At 36.6% G+C, this 16601-nt stretch overlaps 1 protein-coding gene across 1 annotated transcript in view; it reads left to right on the top strand.

Annotated features, from left to right (window-relative positions):
• Positions 1-9007, top strand: part of LOC124887741 — a 31318-nt gene extending 22311 nt beyond the window's left edge. Inside the window, exons 4-5 of the mRNA XM_047397657.1 lie at positions 8095-8162; positions 8232-9007. Coding sequence (XP_047253613.1) covers positions 8095-8162; positions 8232-9007 — 844 coding nt within the window. The remainder of the gene's footprint in view (positions 1-8094; positions 8163-8231) is intronic.
• Positions 9008-16601: the final 7594 nt, after the last annotated feature.

Here is a 16601-nt window from a genome sequence, read left to right as displayed (position 1 = left end):
TAAAAGACTGCATTAAGCTTAGAATTTCATGGGGTCTTATACGGACAACTCATATTTTTATTCTACGTGCTACTTCTAGATTCATATTTGACAATAGATCCCCCTAGTGTTGATATAGTATTTCCATGAATTACTCCATATCTAGTGTCTTTACCTACTAAGTCCATGGAGGTGCATAGTAGGTTTGCAGAGTTCATATGAATATATCCTTCTTGATTTAATAGAGATTCTACTTTTGATGCTTATATATTATTGCATAGCTATTTTGGGAGATTTCACAGGTCTAGCTTGGTAAACTCTAATAGAGTGGATTTCATTACCTTTTAGTTATTTGAACCAACCAGACAGTAGTAGAGGACTTTGGTCGAGAGTAGACCAATTGGTTTACCCCCTCTTTCATGGGATAAGTTTGCAAGAGATTTTCTAGAGGAGTTTATGTAATGACATGAGAAGTTGGTGGGAAAGATGCCTTATAGAATTAATATGGATGGAAACATATATGATAGAAGCAAATATCTTTATGGTTATTCTTAGAGAAGGTTAGATCATAGTGGTCATTAAGGTTCTTCTAGTCTAGTTCAGCAGAATCCTACTTCTTTAGGTTGCTTCTTATAGGACGGTCTCAGGCACTATAGGATAAATTTCCCCATCATAGATAGATAGGTGCCTCATCAGTTTCTCAAAGAGATGACAAGTCTTAGTATCACGTGGAGATGGACCCAAGGTAGGAGCTTCTGGTACAATAGTCATAGGTATGGTTTTAGGCTAACTTTTATCTTTCTTGGAAGTGTTTGGATATGGTTCTATATTCTCCTATGAGATTAATTATTCAACATTGAGTCATGATATAATTTGTTAGTTTTTGTAGGGTCTATTGATAATTTTACCCCGTGGGTGATCCTTTAAAGGTGGATTGGGTATGCCAATCCTATGTTGTAACTCATTTGATTTCTTTGAATATTGTTGAGTCTAATATGTTTTTGCATATAATCTTCTAGATGGATACATTATGGAATAATTGTGGATAAACTATAGGTTTTAGTATATTCAGATTGTAGAATTTCAATTGTTACCTATTAGCAGTAGACCTTATGATGGATTAGGTTTGTAGATGACTGACCTAGAATATAAAAAGTTAAAGGATTCTAGTTAGATGAGGAAGATTTTCAATGTAATGACTTGTGATTTGTTACTTCCTTAGTGATTAGCCTTTCTTGGGTGAAAACATATATGGTTTTTAAATGCTCCTTGGATAGACTTGAAGGAATTTAGTTTATATGGATTCTTGGATTTGATTTTTAAGGATTTTAAAATGAAAAGGCACCTGTTTTATAGAACTTATTACTTTAGAAGTCAAAAGGGATTAATAAAGTATTTTTCTTATGAGTTTTAATTTATTGAATGATTTATTATTCCATGTGTATTATATTAAAGAATACTAACATGGGAATTGAGTTAGGAAAGAGATAAGGAACTTGCACATAAGGAATTTAGAATTGAGAATCAATATATGCCGATGTAGGTATCGTTGATCTCCATTTTATGTATATATATTTTATTAAATTAGATTAGTTTGTTTTTTATGACCTTCTTTATCATTATATCTTAGTTCTATGTTTAAAATCCAAAGTCCCTATACCTTTTGATTTTGAAGTTATAAAATAAAGCTAGGCTAGTTGATCGATTTTAGAATGAGTATAGTCTATGGAAATTCGGTACTTATGTAGACTAGCTAGGTGAATTTAGTATGAATATATAGTTATCTAAGAGGCTAAGTAACCCATAAGATTTTACAAAATCAAATTTGGAAAACTAAAACTCCCAGAAGTGACATTAGCATAAAGGGCACTATTTTAAATGACCCAGGATTAAGGTGCGTTGTAACATATGAGATTTTTGGGTGAAGATGGAAATTCTGTCCCATTGTCGTTGCTATAATGGTAGATACACCTCTATAGCGGTAAAATAACCTCTATAGCAGTGATAAATTAAGTTAATACCACTATAGCAATTAGATATTGCTAAAGTAGTCGAGCGGTAATGCTATAGCAGCCGGGTACAACTATAGTAGTGAAAATCATGGAATAATATAATATTTTTCCAAATTTTTTTTTTCTTTTCTATACTCATTTTGGGGAATAGATAGGGTGAACTAGGGTGAATTTCATTATAAACTCATTGTTTGGATTCGTTAAGATAAGTAATTTATCCCTGTTAACTTATAATTGATAATTAAGCCTTAGAATCACTAATTCACGGTTGGGGAGGGTTTTAGGGCTAAATTTGGTAAATTGTTGGCAAAAGGGGGAATTAAGGGATAAACTAATAGTTTTAGTTTGATTGATTCTTAGTTACCCTTGCTTTTCATTAATTCCCTAATTCATCTATGAAATTAATAGTATTAAGTGAATTATGTTAAAAATTCCCTAGCATGCAAAGAGAATGATCATGAACTTGTCCTTACAAGTTGATTGTAAGTTATAAATCTGATATGTTAGGTCATTTCTTGATGTACGCACTTATATGCATGTTTTAGACCATGGGCAAGTGGGAATTATGTGGAAAGGCAAAGTTATGGATTAAAGTGTTCTACAAACTTGATTTGAGGTAGGTAATGGTATTGTAGTTAATCCAACTTGTATTATATGTGCATTTTGACTATTGTAGTGTGGCTTGTTAATACATGTTGTTTCTTATGGTCAATGGAATGCTTACTTGCTTAATGAATTGGTCGGGTTTGTTTCTAATTGTGGAATGTTTTGGTATGAAACATTCTCACGGGTTAGTGGTTAAATAAAGTTGGTAGACATTTGAGTCTAGTATTTAGTCCATGGACGATAAGTGTCCCCTATAAATCATGGCTATAGGGTGGTTGAAATTCCCTTAGTGTGCATTTATTAGGGTTAGTTGAGTTGGCTAGTTCCATGAGTTAATAGAGAAATTATGTTTCTATGCTTAATAAGTTGTCTTGACTAGTTTGACTTAGGTTGACTATACTCGATTTCGTGATAACATGTTGATTGTTTCTTAACCTTAACTATTGTTGTTGTTTATATATTGAATGTATATATGTTGAGCATGGATTGATTGGTTGTACTATATTTTAGTTATATCTTCATATTTTCATCTTGGGTTGGCCAAATGACCCTAGCAGTACACTATTATTTTTGTGTGTTGTTACTATATTTGTATTTACTTTTTTTAGTGAAGTGTATATTATAGGGGCTCCCATGAGACCTTATCTTTGATTCTAGAAAATGAGTTCTAGATTTTAGGGCAAGTAGTGTGTTTTGGTATACCATGAAATCTCTCTCGATTGACATAGTTCTTTGTTCTGGCTTATGGTTTATAACTAGTTTTGGGATTGCATCCCTTTTTTCTTGACACCCTTGAAAGTTTTGGCAGAATGAATTTTGGGTCTTAGGGATATTTTCTTTGTTAACTAAAACGATTCCGTTATAGGTTATATTTGGGCATATTCGTTTAGACATTGATGATTATTTAATGGGATAGTTTTCATGCTTGATTCTAAGTTTTGATAATTGCTTCTGGGTCATTTATTTTTTTGTACAAAAATGGGTCCAGTAGAGTCTTGTGGATGGTATCGAGACATCTGTAATTTTCTTCTGGAGGCTATAGGATTGTCGGAAAATTGTTATTCTTCTTGTGCTATAACTTTATTCTAATTGGTATTTGGTGATCTAAATTGGTATCTAATCCTCTTCAGTATTTTGTTTGAAAATAGTGAATACTAGGTCCAATGGAACCCGACCAGTAGCTCTTGCTCCCGCCACACCAGCTGTGGTGTTAGCTAGAAAGGATAGAGGACGAGTGAGAGCAAAAGGTAGAGAAGGATAAAGAGAGCTACACCCACCTAAGTTGGAGCTCAACGAGAGGCTAGCCAAAATTTTTAGTGGACTTTGATAACGCTCAACTTACACCTCAAATTAGTGTAAGGCGGTCATCATCAATATATTTACCCAACTTTAGAGTCGGGGTCGAATCCCCAGGGAACAATGTGAGTGGCAATTAAACTATTTTGAAATTATAGCTACAAGTTAAATTCAAACAAATGATACAAAAATATAAAATGAGGTTTTAGTATTAATGTTTGTAATCAATATAAATGGAAAACCAGAGTTATGTTCACTTTAGGTTTCGGGAATTGACAGATACTAGGTACTGCTTAAGACTCTTAAAGTAAGTTGGAACAACAGAATATCCTTGATGACTATACTATCTGACTTATCTCTCGACCTCACCAGACAATTTATTATATAATTCTCTTGAACTTAGATAACTTATCTATTTCCAATAGGATATTATCTCATGTAGATTAATCCAGTTACGACATTAATCATTAAACAAAAGGTTGGTAGCTTCCGAGTCCCTGTTGATAATTCACGTCCTCTAGTTTATTTCTCTGTTCAAGCAAATAAACGTAAGGCATAACCTATTGTTTGCAACCAATAGATTTTAATTTAAAATAATAGAATTTCAAGACGTCCTGCTACTCTTTGAACCCTTTAAGTACCTAGCAGCATATCAAACCCTAATCCATGGATCCCATAACACGGGCTAATGGAATTAGCCGCTCATGATTTGATGAACGAAATAAAAAGTTGAATTCATGATAGTATAGATAAAATTATGAATGGATGAAAACAACAATTGTTTCTTCAATTGAATCACAAGAGAATAATCCACAATAGTTGATAAGTGTTGAAGGGAAAACAAGAAAAATACTTGATGAAAAAGATGAGGCAATGCACATTCCTCCCAAGTTCCCCAAAAAAAGATTGAGAGATCCTGAATAAAACCCTCAAAACTTCTATTTATACCTAAACTTAATTATGGAAATAAAATAATAAAATAAATAAAATTATCAGATTAGGTGATGCCCTGGCTGACGCCACGTCAAGGGTCTGATGCCGTATCACGGATGGCGTCAGATTAGCTCCAGTTGTCTTCAAGTTCTGTCTTAAGCTGACTATGTTGCTGATGCTACATCACGGATCTGATGGCTTTTCACTATCATCGTCAGATGTCTTCTCCTTTTGATAATTCTCTGCTTAAGGCTGACGCCCTTATTGATGCCTTATCACAACTTTGATGCCACATCACCAACGTCATCAGAACTGCTTCTCAAACTGAAACTCCCTGGTTAAGGCTGAGCCAATGCTGATAGCCTATCACAAGGCTGACGACTTATCACGATTGTCATCAGCCATGTTTTCAGCTCTTTTTGCTCAGATTTCAACTCTTTTGCTCCATTATTATTTATTTCCATGCATCTTGACTTTCCTACAAAATCTTAAGAAATAACATCAAAAACACCAATAATTACTTAAGAACTTACAATTATTTCAAGTTAAAAAGTCTTAAATATGCTACAAAAATCTAGCACATTAACACCCTCAACCTAAAACAATTACTTATCCTTAAGCAACTATATAACACCATACTACGATGTTTAACCAAGAGACACGTAAGATACCTATCACAGTTGATTATCAAGTTTAGCTCAAAACTCATGCCATTCTCCACGTCCAATTACTTACAAATCCAATTGTGCATATCAATGAAGATTAACGATGTTACCCAAAGGAATCAAGATATGGCATCAGCAGCAATAACCATGTATATGTACAAGTTACACTGCCCAAACAAGTAAACAGCTAGCAATACAACCGATGTGCCCTTACAACAAAGAAGTCCCTCCTCGCTCATATGTGAACTTAAGCATTTCAATGTGGGGACGATCAAGAGACACTCACTCTCAGATATAAATTCTAATCAATGCATGTCAAATACCATTGCTTGCCCTTATTTTCAATACCAAGGTGTCCAGACAGGTAAGTTAGGACCACTATAGGTCTTTTCTTTGGCTTTTAATGTAGGGTAAGGGTTGGTATGATATTCAATGGCATTTAGAGTGACTAAGCCTCCTTGGAACTACCTTAACTTTTGGGGTTCACTTATTAACCTTTTTCTTCTTTTACTCTTTTTCTTGATCACACATTATTCAGAATGGATGTGGCATTTATTTTTCTTTCTTTTTGTTTTCTTATTCTTCTTCCACACCACCCATTTTTTTTATTATTTTTCATTTATTCTTTTCCTTTTATTCTACCTTTCTTCATACCCAGTTTACATCACACACCCCTATGATATCCACTCTCAACTTAGGTTGTTTACCTAAGTCAAGGTGCACAGTGTCCAAGGAGGACCAGGGCCAAAATAGGTTCATTATTTGTTACCTTTCCAAAAAACCCCATTCATAGGAAACTGATAACTATCACTTGATTAACCCGCAGATAACTCAAATTCACACCACATTCCCTATGGGATTCGACCCTAACCTAGTTGAGTTATATATTGAAAACGATCGCTTACATTCTCATAAGAGAGGTTTAGTTTGAGCATTAGTAAAAATGGCGCCGTTGTCGGGGAATATGGTTGTAAATTAAAGTTGTGTGCGCTAATTGATGGTTAGTCAAGTTTCTTAGTTTTATATTTATTTACTATTTTTTGTTTGTTGTAGGACTTTTGTGGTGCATGCCAAGAACCAAAATTTTTGGAGAACCATTATTACTATTTAATCTAGAACCACAACTAATCAGCAAAATGGCAGACTAGCAGGAAGCTGGCAGGTTAGCAACCTTAGCTAGAGCTCAGGGGAATGTGCAGAATGACGGTCAACAAGTACATTATCCTAATCCTAAGGATGACGACTTGGGAGATGAGGAGTTACTAAACCCTGGTAACCCAAGGCATGCAAAGCAAATAACTAAAGTAGTATAGTGTAATGCTAATATAAACCATCCATTCCAAGAAAGGCAAGATCACCAGCCGGTCCAGTATGACCTCAATGATAATGATGATGGAATGGATGAAGGAAATGCAGCTGGTGCAATTATTCCTCCACCATTAGCACCTGGGGCAAAATTCAACATTACGAGTACTATGATTCAACTCATTAATCTAAAGGGGTTGTTTGGTGGCCTTCCTAGGGATGATGTGAACTTACATCTGGTGAAATTTATCACCATTTGTAAATATTTTGATAACACAAGAGTAGGTCAGAATGCTATACGTTTGAGATTGTTTCTAGTGTCTCTGTCTGGGGAGGCAACATTGTGGCTTAATAAGCTGACACCCAATTTTATAACCAACTGGAGGTAGTTGAAAGGAGCTTTCATAGAACGGTTCTTTCCACCTTTCAGGAGGGTATAGTTGAGGGATAAGATCAGCAACTTTAGATAGATCCCACCTAAAGACTTGCATGGAACCTGGGAGAGATTCAAAAAGAAGCTGACGCAGTGACCTAGCCACAACATAATGGACATACACTTGATGGAGACTTCGTATAGGGATCTTAACTCTGTGACAAAAATGATTATAGATAATGTTGTTGGTGGTTAATTTGTTGATCTTACATTCCTAGAGGCTTCTGAAATACTTAAGAGAATGACCAAATAGAGTCGGGCATGGCATACCAGGGACTCTATGGTAGCAAGCCCCACTATATCTGTTAGTATGACTATGGAACAATGCAAAAGAGATAAAGAGCGTGATCAAGACATGGCTCACATAAAAATGCAGAGGGACTTGCTAACCAAGCATTTACTATCAGATAAAATTGAGAAAGTAAGGGTTGTGGGATCGCAGAGCAAAGTGGAGAGGTTTCTGAGGCAATAGCCGAGGAAATCAAGGTCGGACTTATTATGACAAGGCTGGATATAAGAACCAAGAGTAAGGTAATAGGAAAACTTAGAATGATAGGAGTGGGTTATATGTCCCTCCTAGAAATCGTGAAGCTGCTACAACAAGTTCTATAAAGATGTCCCAGGAGGACATGATGGCTAAATTATTAAAGGGAGTAGAGGCTAACAACATAGGGGTTACTACTATTAAGACCAATCTATCCTCTATGGGTCAGTTGGTAAACTCGCACTCTACTTTGATCAAATAGTTGGAACAACAAATGAGCCAACTCTCTACAACATTAAACTAGAGAAAGATTGGAACATTACAAAGTGATATGATTCAGAATCCGTGAAGTGATGGCTCATGTATGGCAATTACCACCAGGAGTAGTAAAATATTACCTGGCCTTTCTGTGGGAAAAAGTTTGATTAAAGATGTGACTGAAGAAGATGGTGAACCCAAAGAAGAATGTCCAGTAGAGTTTGCGAAGCTGGATGGTTCTGATGATGCTCCGAAACAAGGAAAAGAGAAGGAAAAAGAAGTAGTGGTGAAAAATCTCCCAAGACCACAACGTCCCTTTCCTCAAAGATTGAAGAAGAAGGTTGATGACACAAAATTTGATAAGTTCATGGCAATATTGAACCAGTTAATGATAAATGTGCCTTTGGTGGAGGAACTCGAGAAAATACCAGGGTATGCTAAATTCATGAAGGACCTTGTGATAAAGAAAATAGCGGTGAGCTACGAACCGAAGGATAATATCCACTATTATAGTGTCATTTCTACACGATCCTTAGTGAAAAAGAAAGCCGACCGTAGAGCATTCACTATTCTATGTACAATCAGGTCTCTCAATTTTGCTAAAGCCCTATGTGATCTGGGGGAGAGCATAAATTCGATGCCGTTAGCCGTGAATAAAATGTTAGTTTTAGGGGATCCTACCCCGACAAATATGTGGTTGGTAATAAAAGATAGGTCTGTAAAATGGCCAGTAGGAATATTACAAGATGTATTGGTAAAGATGGCTAACTTTATACTTCCAGCTGATTTTGTAGTCCTAGACTGTGACGTGGATTTTAAAGGACCCATCATTTTGGGTAGAACATTCCTTGCTACTAGGAGAGTAGTAGTGGACATAGAGCTAAATGAGCTAAAGTTCAGGATCAATAACAAAGAAGCAAGATTCGAAATGCAGTCATCCATGACACAACAAAAGGAGATGAGTGTCTTCTCAATCGTTGATGTATTGTATGAAGATGGGAAAGAGGTAGTAGCATGGTGTCTTGACGAAATCTGAGTAGTCAAGATAACCTAGCCGTGCTGTGACATTAAATCAGACTCTATTGGGAGGCAACCCAAAATTTTTATGTTTAAACACAAGTTGTTTTAATTTATTTAGATAGGAAGCATAATGAACTGAAAAGCTATGTAGGGGTCTAGGTAAAAATTTATGAAGTCAGCTAAGGGACCCTGACGATAGGTGTGATGAGTTATCAAAATTCTGATAAACCGTCAGATATGTCGTCAGAAAATCCTAAAAAAAGGCAACACTCTACCTAAGGTTGATGATATTTCCGATGACTTATGGGACATCTGATAAGCTGTCAGCTAATCTTGGGCCCAAATACTGAAAAATTTATCCCAACCAATAGTCAAACCTTTTTACCCTCCCGCATATCTTCTTTATTTTCTTGAAGTTTTATTTCCTTCCCTATTAAGTTTATTTACTTATTCTTATCAAAATTAATTTCTACATAAAACAAGAAAAATATTCCTCCCTGTGAAGTGGGGGTTTGAAATAAAGATCAAGAACTCTTCTTTCATCTACTACTTCCTCTCACTTGTGTAACCAAGTGAACTCACCTATCAGGTATGCTCATAACTATACTCTCCTCTTCATTAGGTAAGTGATGCAACTAAGGTAAATCTTAGTTTCAAAGAGATTAAGGCAAGATTAACTTTCCATTGTATAAAAAACAGAATCTAGGGTGTACATTGCTGCATTGTGTATAAAAACCTAGGGCTTAGCTCAAGAGCACAACTCTATGTGATTCTAAGAAGAAAATGGATTGATAATTAAGACTAAAACTGAGATGGAGGTTGTATTCTGAGCTGACGATGTGTTTGATAAGCTATCATATTTATGACGGCTTAATCAACTATGTCATCACAAGTTGAAAAAAATAAGCTTGTTCTGCTTAAGATGACAACACAAATGATAAGTTATCAGATTTGTGATGACTTATCAGAACATGTCGTCATAACTTTGATCCGATACAATTGTGAACCTCTTTTGAGGGATGGGAATTATAATGACTAAAATTCTTAAGTTGGATGCTCATAAGTGCTAAATGAGTGTTTTCTTATGCTACAGGTCTTATAATGGCACCCAAAGTAAAAATCCCTAAACCTATAAAGAAAGTGACAAAGGGGAGTGTACCTCGAAGACTCTTCGATGAGGATCTGATTATGAGAAGGAGGAGCCACTGCTCAGGAAGCAAAGGAAAAAGAAAATCCCAAAAAAGCCTTTCCCACATCGACCAATTGAGGTGGAGGAGAGTGAATAAAGTGATACTGAAGCAAGAACACCACCTGACATTACAACTTCTGAGCAGCTTGAGCCTGAGTATTCTGAGTGGGGAGCCTGAGTCAGAGCATGTTGAATCTGAGCAACCTGAATCTGAGGAACCATCATCTGAGTCCCCTTCTTCTAAGCAACAGAATGATGAAAAATCTCTGATTTAGGGAACACTGGTTAAATACAAGATCCCTGGGGTCCGAAATAGTGCCAGGTGGAAAATTCCCAAGACACAAAAAATCTTCTATGATGGGCTTCTCAAAACTAAAAGAAGGTCCATTAAAATGCCAATTTTTGAAAAAAAGGATCATCACTAATGGGTTAAGCAGATATCTTGAAATGGAGCAAATATTCTGAGACTAAGACTTAGGATGGACCGTAAAAGGAGGTAGCTTATTTTGCCCTAGACTAGTTTGGGTGTTCTATGCAAACTATAAAGCTCGATTAGAGAGCATGTGCAAAGAAGGGGAGAAATCAGCAGATCAACACTTGTTGAATAAAGTTCTAGTACGGGGTGTGATGGTGGATCCCTCAGAAACAATAATCTACAAATTTCTTCATGGCCCCCAATTCACTCCTCAGGCCATTTCTCCTATACTCTATACTCGACTGAAGCATCGTTCAAATCAATGGTCTTGGTTAGCCACCCTCATAGCTGAAGAAAAAACTGAATGGCTGACCAACCCAAATGAAAAGGATTTTAAAGGCCTCCTTGACTCAAGAGGCAAGGTTCTGGTGAGGTGTAGTGCGCACCTATTTGATGCCTACTAAGAGAGATAACATCCTTGGAGACTATATAGCAATACTAGTCACAAGTCTTGTGGCTAAACTCAACTTGAACATCAGAGAAATCAATGCTGAGGAGATGAAAATTCAGGTCTCAAGGACCTACATGGTGTATCCTTTCCCTTGTCTAATTACAAGGTTGTATAAGGAAGCCAATGTACCTGAGGTTGCATGGATAGACAACAAACTACCTATCAAGAAAACCCACAACCCCATCCAATATGATAAAAGTCAGCCGACGCTGACACTTGATAGAGGAGCAGGGGTTGCAACATATCCACCAGTTATAAATACCAGCTCAGCACCTAATGAAGAGGTGTCAGATTTTGAAGCTGCACCACCGACATCCCCAGTACTAGAAAACTCAGTGCCTAGAAATGAAACAAATCCTTCAGCTATTGTGTTTACCATAGAATTTTCCTTCAACCCAATGAATTTTAGGAGAGTGGTAAAACAAGCCAAGTGGTGCGAGGCTCAGCTGTAGCATTTTGCCAAGCAATTTAACGTTGTGGTAGACAAGAGGATTAAGGTCACACTTGAGCCCTTTCGAGCCTTGCTCGGTAGAATTGATGAGTTAGAAAACCATTTTAATACACGGTTAAGATAATTGCCAGGCTCAAACCCTGCACAAATTAGATCAGCTCTAGACAAGGTAAAGGTGAATGTCGTAGTATTACAGTAGTATGAACTTATGGTATTGGCAGACCCGATTGTTGATGAGTCTGAGGGTGAAATCCGATTGCTTGATCACATGGGGAACCAATGAAGAAAAAGAAGAAGAAAGGTGAGAAGAAAGGTAAGGGTAAGAGAGAAAGGCCTGATAGTGATGACGAAAGAAAAGCAGAGAAGAGGGAGAGAAAGAAGGCTGAAAATAGGAGATGAAGAAGGAGATGATTGAGTCCCTAGCTAATAATGAGAAATGGGAGGAGGCTCTACGAGCGAGAGCCGCAGGTGCCTCAACTAGTAGGCCTCCAACAACTACTAGGCGAGATATGTCAAAATAGTGGGAGGCTCCTGATGGACATAAGGTAGTTGAGGATAAAGTAGCAGGGTCAGGGACCCATGATCCTCGTGCTTGATCTACTCCAGGTATACCCTAATCCTTAGTTCAATTTTCTTTGATTTTAATTTGAAGGTGTAGGGTGAGTTGTTATTGTAATATTTTGTAGTTGACTAGGAGAAATATAAGTACCTGAGGTAGTTAATGTGGTTTTATTATTTTGTGAACACCTCTCAAATGGTCTGGTTATTTAACTGTGTGATTTTCATCTAATTATGACAACTACGTATCTTGGTATGGTATTAGTTCTAGTGGCTTGATAATCATAGCTAAACAATTACATGAACTGGATAAGTAGTAACTTGTGATATACTTTTGTGCCATGTGTGTATGAGTTCTAACTTAGTTCTCTTTGTATGTTAAATCCAGAACTTTCCTGATTAGTCTTACCTAGATTGAAGGATAGAGGTTAGGAAAGGATCATAGGTCGTTTTGATATTAGCCACTTTTAGCCTAAATGATCTCTCCTGTATGGATAATCCCTATTTTGATCCTGAATAGCCTATTTCATTTGTTTATGATACCTATCACTATCTCATTTATATCATAATGAACCTATTTTGTCCCTGGTCCTCCTTAGACACTGTACACCTTGACTTAGGCAAATGGCCTAAGTTGAGGGTTACTATCATAGGGGTGAATGATGTAAAATGAGAATGAAGAAAGCTAGAAAACAAAAGAAGAATAAAAAGTTGGGTGTAGTGGAAAAGAAGAAGAAAATAAAAGTTGTGAAAAAAAAGAAGTGATTGTAGAAAAGACCGTACCCATCCTGAATATGTGTGATCAAGAAAAGAGAAGAATAAGAAAAGGTTAATAAGTGAGACCCCAGAAGACTGGGTAGTGTCAAGGAGGCTTAGTCATTTTAAATATCATTGAGTATCATACCAGCCCCTAGCCTACATTACAAGCCAACGAGAAGACCTATAGTGATCCTAGCTAACTTGTCTGAAAATCTTAGTAATGAAAATAAGGGCAAGCCTATGGTGTTTGGCATACATTGATTAGAGCTTCATTCTAAGAGTCAGTGTCTTTTGACTGTCCCCATGGTTACATATGTGATGTCTGATATAAGTGGAGGGGAACTTCTTTGTAGTGAGGGCACAATGGTTATGTTGCTAGTTTCTAACTTGTTTGGATAGTAAAATCTTGGTACATGCATGGTTGTTGTTGCTGAATTTATGCCATATCTTGATTCATGTGTGTCGCATTGTTGTTCTTCAATAATATGCACAGTTGTTGTTTTAAAATTAATTGACCTTAGAGATGGTGAAGATGTTTTGAGATAATATGGATAGTTGACTGCCGAATGTACTCTGTATCCTCTTGGTTGTCTTTTAGTTGCTTGAGCACAAGCAATTGTTTTAAGTTGAGGGTGTTGATGTGTGGGCAGATGCTAACATATTTAATCCTTTAAACTAAGAATAATTTCAAAGTCTTAAGCAACTTTTGTCATTTTTGATTGTTTTCTGTTGATATTATAGTAAAAGTCAAGATGCAAGAGAACCAATAATAATGGGAGAAAAAGAGTTAATTTCTGAGCAAGTAGAGAGGGAAGTATATCTAACGACTTTCCTGATAAGTCGTCATCCTTGTGATAAGCTATCAGAGATACCTCAGCCTTAGACAGAGAATAAAATTCAATTGGAATTCATGAGGACATCTGTGACAGGCTGTCAGAAGTGTTATAAGCCATCAGGCTTGGCTTTAGGCTTAGATAGAGAATAAGCTTCAGCTGAAATTCATGAAGGCATTTGATATAGGGAGTCAGAAGTGTGATAAGCCATCAGGCTCATCGTCAACCTAAGGCAGAGATTGTCAAAAGTGAAGAGGAGCTGACAACATTCCTGATAAGTCGTCAGACTCCTAGTAAGCCATCACACACATCATTGCCTGTCCGAGAAAATACTGTGACCTATGATTTTGTTTCCTTAAATAGGCTGAAGTATTTAAAGTATATGTTAGGATTTTATAATGATAACAAGATAGAAGGGGGAACTGACGTTTGGAGAATCTCTTCTATCTAGTTTTTTGACTTGAACTTTACAATTATTTTTGGAGAGATTATTACAATTGTTTTGGGATTTTCTACTGAGAATCAAATCTGAGAAACACTTGTTTCTATTCATCTTGCTGTAAGTTCATATATCAAACTATGAATTCAACTTTTTGTCTTGATTATTTTATAATGAGTAGCTAAATTCCCTTAACTCGAGTTGTGGGATATATGGGTTTAGGTTTGTAACGTAACTAAGTATTTAAGATTCTAACGGTGGTAGAAACTTCTTGTTAATTCCATTATTTTAAACTCTAACTATTGGTTGCAAACAATAGACCTTGCTTATTGATGATTTGCTTGAGATAAGAAATCAACACTAGTAAGAAGTGAATTATCAACAGGTACTTGGAAGCATCAAACTTCCATTTAATAATTAATGTTGTAACAAGATTAATTAACTTAAGATAACATCATGTTATGAAATATAAATTCCCTAAGTTCATGAGAATTAGGTGGTTAAATGTCTAAATAGGTTGAGAAACATTTAGACATAACTTCAACAAGGTTATTCTGTTGTTCCTACCTACCACAAGAATCTTAAACCGTTACTACCATCTGTCAAATCCCAACACCCATAGTGAACATAACTGTGGTTTTCCTTATCATATCAATTTTAAGCACTGAATTGTGAAGTAATTATTTGTTACCTTTCCAAAAAACGACATTCAAAGGAAACTGATAACTATCAGTTGATTAACTCGTAGATAACTCAAATTCACACCATATTCCCTGTGGGATTCGACCTCAACCTAGTTGGGTTATATATTGATAATGATCGCTTAGATTCTCGTAAGAGAGGTGTAGTTTGAGATTTATTAGTCACCTATTCATTTCTTTTGCAAGGAGACATGGAAAACTAGGTATACTTAAGCTAAGTCTAAAGGCAACTCAAGCTTGTAAGCTACCTTTCCAAAATGGCCGAGAATTCGGTAAGGAACGACATATCGGGGACTGAGCTTCCCCTTCTTGCCAAACCTCTTCACTCCTTTCTTATTAGAGATTTTCAAATATACATAGTCACCAACCTCAACTCAAGATCCTTTCTTCGCGCATCTGCATATGATTTCTGATGGCTCTAAGCTATCTTAAGCCTTCCCCTGATCAATTAAACTTTTTCTAAGGTATCAAACACCAAGTCAGGCCCTTCCATTGCGGCCTCACACACTTCAACCAACCAATAGGATATCTACATCTCCTCCCATAGAGTGCCTCAAATGGAGCCATTTGAATACTGGAACGGTAGTTGTTATTGTATGCGAACTCGAACAAGGGAAAGTGGTTATCCCAACTACCCTTAAAGTCAATGGCACATGCTTTTAGTATATCTTAAAGAGTTTGGATGGTCCTTTTTGCTTGACCATATATCTGAGGCTGAAAGGCTATACTGAGGTGAACTTGGGTACCAAGACCCTTCTGGAAGGCTTCCCACAAATGAGAGGTGAACTACGTACCTTTATCTGAAATGATGGACAATGGAACTCCATGCAATCTCACAAACTCTCTAACATAGTGCTTGGCATAATCCTCGGCTGAATAGGAAGTATGGACTATAAGAAATAAGATAATTTGGTTAGCCTGTCTACAATGACACAAATTGAATTATGTTGATGACGAGTACGAGGCAAACCCTTCACAAAATCCATATTCACCTACTTCCACTTCTAAGTGGGCTTACTAAACTACTTCCTAGACCCACTAGCTTCTGATGCCTAATCTTAACCTGCTAATATATCTAGCACTTAGCTACAAACTCTACAATATCTCTCTCTATCCCACTCCACCAATAGACTTTCCACAAGTTATGGTACATTTTTGTAGCCCCTGGATGAATCAAGTAGCACGCACTATGCGCTTCTGCAAGAATTCGCTACCTTAAGTCATATGCACATGGCTCACATAGTCGACCTTGGCAATGCAACACACCATCGCCCCCTTTGGATAAAACTTTTTACTTTCTAATCTCTGACTGCCTCTTTTAACTTAGCTAGATTAGGATCTCTATCCTGCGTCTTCTTTACTTTGGAAACCAGAGATGATTCTAAACTATTATCAACCCACATACTATCTTCTGCTAAATCAACTAAGCGGACACCTAGTTGGGCAAGCTGATGGACTTCCTCAATTAACTTCTTATTTATATCCTCCGCATGAGCAACACTACTTATAGATATCCTACTGAGAGCATCACCCACTACATTGGCCTTTCCCAGATGATATAGAACACTCATGTCATAGTCTTTTAAAAACTCTAACCACTACCTCTGATACAAGTTTAGGTCTTTCTGAGAAACACATATTACAGGCTTTTATGGTCTGTGAACATATCAACATGCACCCTATACAAATAGTGCCTCCAAATCTTTAAGGCAAATACTACAGCTGCTAACTCAAGATCATAAGTGGGATAGTTC

The sequence above is a fragment of the Capsicum annuum genome, chromosome 10, assembly GCF_002878395.1.
Source record: "Capsicum annuum cultivar UCD-10X-F1 chromosome 10, UCD10Xv1.1, whole genome shotgun sequence".
Lineage (NCBI taxonomy): Eukaryota > Viridiplantae > Streptophyta > Magnoliopsida > Solanales > Solanaceae > Capsicum > Capsicum annuum.
This window is presented reverse-complemented; position numbering and strand designations above follow the sequence as displayed.